General features: G+C 39.1%; 1 protein-coding gene across 1 annotated transcript in view; it reads left to right on the top strand.

Annotated features, from left to right (window-relative positions):
• The first annotated feature begins 3,476 nt into the window (after positions 1-3,476).
• LOC130249732 (collagen alpha-1(XV) chain-like) overlaps positions 3,477-6,000 on the top strand; it is a 115,274-nt gene continuing 112,750 nt past the window's right edge. The window contains 2 exon segments of the mRNA XM_056484782.1: positions 3,477-3,807; positions 3,938-4,020. Of these exon segments, the coding sequence (XP_056340757.1) occupies positions 3,797-3,807; positions 3,938-4,020 (94 nt within the window). The 5' untranslated portion in view covers positions 3,477-3,796.

Below are 6,000 nucleotides of genomic sequence, written 5' to 3'. Positions count from 1 at the left end.
GAGTGCCATGCAGTGAACTTTGCTGATGAAGGTTTTTTTAATAATGATGGGACAGATTGTAAAGAATTCCAAATGGATCTCCTAACAGGGAATAACTGGAGAATTAAATGGCAGATTATATTAATTTCTTCCATTTGTTATAAATTTATTCAGAGGGAGGAGAAATCCCAATTACACATAAAAATACCTCTTAGGCATGAATTATTAAGCTTATGAGAGTTCCATGAAGGTGTCATCTTGGCTGCAGTCAAGAAAGCACCTCAGTTGTCCTCCTCACCATGAAAAGGACAGAGTACACTTTCATGTCACTCAAGAAATCTTGGGATTACCTGCATGAAGTTATGATTCTCCTGACTCCATCAGAGATCAAAAATTATGTCCTAGAACACACAAACTGTGAGAAAGAGTGAAAAGACAGCTAGAGGTGTGGAATGATTGCAGTACAAGAAATAACCAAGTATGTTCACACTTAGTATAGAAAGAAGACAAGTGGAAAGATTATATAAAAGAGACTTCTTAAGCCACAAAGAGCATGGAGAAAAAAGAATGGGCATTGATTTGGTGAACCCCATTGAGTGCAAGAACTCAGAGACATCAAAGAACATCAGCAGGACCTCAGCTGAAAACAAAGAAGCAGATACTTCTCTATGAAATACATAACTGAGCCATGGTCCTCCTTGTCAGGAGATATGGTAAATGCCAACTATTTGTATATGCTCAGGAGAAGTCCAAGCAAGAGATAAATCTTTCATTCTTTTCTGGTGCAGTTCTTAACTCACTCAGGCCTTGGTCCAGTCTTGGACCTTGGCCCTTGGTTGGCTTCTCAAACACTAACTTTGCACAAGAATATTCCTGTGAGTCTTATATCCTACAATTATAGAGGATAGAAATGTGCACCTAAGAAATTTGTCTTGCAGTCAGCAGGAAAGGAAAAAACACCCTCTGATGAGAAGCATAACAAAGTCAGACTAACTCAGTGAACAGATTAGAACTGCAGCAGCAGGATTGTGGCCTGACATTTGGAGCCTTAAGGAGTGTAATCAGTTGACAGAGCTAGGGGAAGTAAACAAAACTTCTGCCTGGAAAATGGAGATTTTGAACAAGAAAGAAAACTCCAGTTTAGTTGCAGACAGCTGGACACAGTAGTGAAGAAAAGCACAGATGTCCTAATTCAAAGGAGTACTGCTGTGTTTGAAATAGAAGAGACAAACAGCAAGGTTAAAGCTAAGTGGATGTGTACAAATGTCACTGCCCTTGTGGGGAGCAAGAAATGCATGGATAGATGGATAGAGCAGACAGAGAGAGCCTGCACTTTAGTAGCTCTTAGGCCTACAAATGAACACTAGAAACTCAGGAAATCCCAATGACCTACAGGAGTGGGTGTAAAAAACTGTTTGTATTTAAGGATTCCTCCACAGCCTTCCATACAAAACTAATGGACTGCAGAGGTCAAGAGCGTGCTCTGTCTTGTTTTCCTTTATCCAATATTGGAATAAAATGTTGAGCATTGGCCAGACATCCATGTTAAAATGTCCAGAGGAAGCTAAAGGCACTGTCAGCAGTATTTCTTGTAGGTCATCTGCATGAATAGCACATTACTTTCTTCATTTCTATGGGTTTCTAAAATTGGAGGAAAGAACTATCCAATCATGGAGTCTTTGCTATGTATACTGTAAAAATTCATTACAAATTTTATAAATCCAGAGGCTGCTTCTACATTTGTCTCTTAAATGTGTTAGTCTACTATAAGATACCAAGTCAGACATATATTTTGGTCATTTATACTGGATAAAAACTCTATTGCAACAGGAAGGATTATGCAGTAAGCCACTGACATTTTGTGGATAAAGAGACAGAAAGTTCCTTCTTTCCTATCAAAGGAAGGAGCTGAGTTAAAAAATAGTTTAAAGAGCCTAAAAATGGCTGTTGGTAGCTATTGTTAAATATCAAACCTGAAAAAAAATGGAGAAGTGAAGCCAGGCTGTATATAAATATGTTTTCCATGAATGCTTAAAAACTCAGTATTTTGTCTTAGGATAACATACATCTAATATACAAGATAAAGGCATAAAATAAATGGGTTTTGTATATGATTTCACCAAGTGTTACAAACACAGTTCCTCTAAGCAGTGTGGGTGGTGGTACCAATGAGAAATTTCAGGGAGCAAGAAAGCAAAGAGATGACAGCCTCAAGTAGAAAAGGTGAAGGATTAAATCATTTTTCAGCCTTGATATAGTACTATGGGACTGAAAAGGGTGACTCTTGGTCCTCTGAATAAGATAAAACTTGTGTGTGTTTACAGTAAGACACTTGATTAAAAGATAATTTGATCTCTTTGTTCCTTGTCATTATGGAGAAGGTGAATAGCAAATAAAGTGATCTGTGGCTTAGTTAAAAATACACCTGGGGAGACCTGACCCACTGTGGTTTCTAACCAAAAAGGGGAGTCTGGGGTAGAATCAAGATTCTAGATTTTAAAGACCTACCCTCTGTATTTTCCAATTTAATAGAATGTAAATATATAAACAAGCAATAAAAAAACAAAAACAAAAAACAAAAAAACCCCAAGAACTGCATCAACAAAAAGCCACTAAAATAACCCAGTAAAAACCTCACCCAAAATAGCCAACTAAACACCACCACCACCCCCAAACTCAAGCATTCTATTTAGAGTAATATGAAATTTTTCCTAATTTTGTTTATTAATTGTGATTGTTTTTTCATTACTGCAGAAAATTTTTTGCTCCTACGTGTCTTCCACTTCCCATCCTAGGTAAATCCATTTTTAGTTTTGGCTCTCCAAAGGTGATTTTCAGTAGTTTTCAGCCTAGATCTACCAAAAGCCCACTGGTCTCTTTCCATATGCAAAGCTTGGAAAGTTTTCTCGTGCCCCAGTCAAAAAGTGACAATTGCAGCCTTTGTTAAATCTCATGAGTTAAAAATTGTCTGATTAATTTCAAGCATATCCTTGCAGCATTTCTTCCTTGGGCATGTACTAGCTTTGAAGAGCTACAAGTGGAAAGAAATGCTTTTCATTGAGTTAGGAGGGAGGAGTAAAATAACACTTTTAATGGAAACTGTTGGAAATGCTCAGCTACAGGATCTCTCACACTCCCAAGCTACATGCAGGGTGTAAATCTCTGTGAATATGAGTGTTAAACCTAGAGAGCTTGTCAGAGGAAAGGGTGTACCTCAGAATGTCTCTGTAGGTGACAGAATCTGTCAGACAGTGCAGGTGTGTGAACGCCAGGCATTTGCTGCCATTTAACTGCTGCTCTGTCCTGCTCACACCTTCAAACTTGCTTCTGATTAATTTTGGCTAAAAGGGCAGGAGAAATGTCCATCCCATGTAAGAACTGGTGTCAGTGCCTGTGTAGGGCTGGGTGGAAGATGTTGGAGGTGGTGTTTTATTGGGTAAGTGGAGGCTGTGAGCAGGGCAGGGGAAGCTGGAGAGGCTGTGCCTGTCAGGGGACACAGCAGTGAAGGACAGGGCTGGATGGTGACAGCGCTGGGATGCTGCACAGCACCGAGGGGTATCCAGCCATAAACACAGTAGGAAGTTTTCGGCAGTGGTCTGACAGGAAAGTCTACCCGGAGTCAGATTTCAGAGCTGGAGCAGTGAATTGCAGTGAGTCACACAGAGAGCCTGAGTGCTGCCTTTGTTCCACTTGTGTCTGAACGTTGGAGGAGAAACAGCAGGCTCCAGTTTTTATTAATTTCTTATTTTCATAAGCACAAAACTCATGTGCACTGCACTTTTTCCTTGCTTAAGTTCTTCCAACTGACTTGCAGAAAATGCTCTCATGGTAAGAACAGTTTCTTCTAAATTTCACTTTTTCTTTTTTTCCCTCATGTGTTTCTGTGTTACACTCTTTGGTCTCACTCTCCCACCCCCCCCCACCCCCTTTTTTTTTTTTTTTGGCACACCTGCTCCAGGCATGCCTGGTGGACCTGGGACTTGTTGCTACTGCTCTTTGGCTTGTCAATCCATGCTGGTGCAGCAGCTCAGATCATAGAAGGTAAGGCTCCTCCAAAGCATGTTTATAAATTGAGAGTAAGTGTGAATTTTAAATTTTGCTTTCCTAATATGGAAAGAGACTCTACTGCTTCAGATCTTCATTTTCTCTGCTGCTTACTGTTCATCATTTCATACAGGAAAGCTGCTGTGAGTTAGGAGCTTAAATTCCCATTCATTCTGGATGAGGGTAAATAAATACATTGGTTCTCCTGCTCTAAGGCAGCCTATCATGCCTGCTTTTTCAGTATATCTTCAGTGTGTGATAATTCACAGAAAGGACTTTAAAGAAGTCCAGAATACTGAATGTTTTTACAATTAGGATAGATATATGTGTCACTGTGGGAATATCAGGAATGTGCCAGGCATGGTGTGAGTGCAAAGACATGCATGTGTTGCTTGTTCCAGTGCATAGACATTTCTCCTGGTATGAGTCTGAGCGAATTGAGGGTTTCTATACTCTCGTGTTAAATGTTTAGTTTTACCAGCCCAGTCTTCATGGACTTTCAGTGAAAAGTCTTTTTGTAATTTCAGATCATACGTTCTTGTAACACAGCCAAATTCCTCAGCATCTCTGGAAGGCGTAGCCTTACATTTAACTAGTGAGAGAGAACACTGATTTAAACGTTTACATTTTGAGAAAAGTGAAAAAGCTTCACATATTACTTTGCCATTAGGAATGATATTTACACCAAAAAGCTCTTTTCAACTCTCTTAAAAAAAATAGTTGGAATTTGTTATGTAAATGTGAGATAAATGTGTGATAGGAGCATTAGAAAGTATTGATGGGAAGTAGATACCACACATGAAGACTTTAATGTTACTCAGATTGGTTTTTGCCTTTCTAATTGACATTGTCATAGATCACTGGCACTTTAGCATCTAAAAGCCAAAGCCCCAGGTAGTTATTTTAGTAGGAGAAAATGCCACAGATTAGTTATCACTAAAAAATTGTATGGGTACAGCTAAGGAACATGTAATGCTGTATATATTGCATGTAATTAATTAAGGAAACAAATTTAAACCAGCTCTTAGAATTGAGAAATGTCTTTCTGAATGGTGACTGATATATAATATATTGTCTATCCACTGGAGGCAGATCAGGTGAAAATGTTTTTCTTGAGCTGATGAATGACAGTGCAGGTGAGAGGTCTGAATGGGAGAGAACCAAATTTTGGCACACACAAGTTAATGAACAGAAGTGCAAATAAAGTGACAAAAACTGCAAATATTTATTTGACACACAACTTCTTTTTTGGTGGATCTATGCTTGTTTCTATTACCTGAAGACCTGTTGTTTTTTTTTTTAAATATCCCACCTGTGAAAGTTAGATCAGATGTCAGAAGTAGGAAGGATAATCCCTATTGTTTCTGGACAATTTCTTCCAGTGCAGACTTTTACTGTTGCTGGAAGGACTTCTAACCTTATCATGAATGAAGATCAAGTGAGTTATGGAAGTGTCCTCAGACCACTGGAGACTTGGAGACTGCTCTGGGAATATGTTCCTTCATGATTGTCTTGCCCTAATATTCCCTACTCCTTTGCCTGTTAATACAAAAACTCCTGTTCCCAAATACTTCTGAAACCAGGTGTTGAATGCCAGAGGCAGGAATAATATTCCTTTCCTCTGTTGCTGCAAATACATGACTAATACAAATTCTACCTGTAAACTGAAGAGTTTCATACTTTAAATGTTCCAGTCTAACTATTGGAGAAATAACCTCATTTTCCTTTCTCACAGTTTTAGCAGTAGAGTGCACAGAAATAAACTGTGTATTTAAGGTGGAAATGTTTGGAGACACAGAGAGATGAATTGGCCCTCTGGTATTCAGGTCTTTTACTGCTAAACATGTGCTTTATCCAGTGTCCTTTTGGTCACTGTCTCCTTCTAGGTTTCTGCTTTCCAGGATTCCCCAGCCCAGTGAACAATGCTGCACTGCTTTTCTGAGCCTAGCTCTACTCTGTCTACCCAGAGCACAGATT

The sequence above is a fragment of the Oenanthe melanoleuca genome, chromosome 2 (genome assembly GCF_029582105.1).
Source record: "Oenanthe melanoleuca isolate GR-GAL-2019-014 chromosome 2, OMel1.0, whole genome shotgun sequence".
In the NCBI taxonomy this organism is placed as follows: Eukaryota; Metazoa; Chordata; class Aves; order Passeriformes; family Muscicapidae; genus Oenanthe; species Oenanthe melanoleuca.
This window is presented reverse-complemented; position numbering and strand designations above follow the sequence as displayed.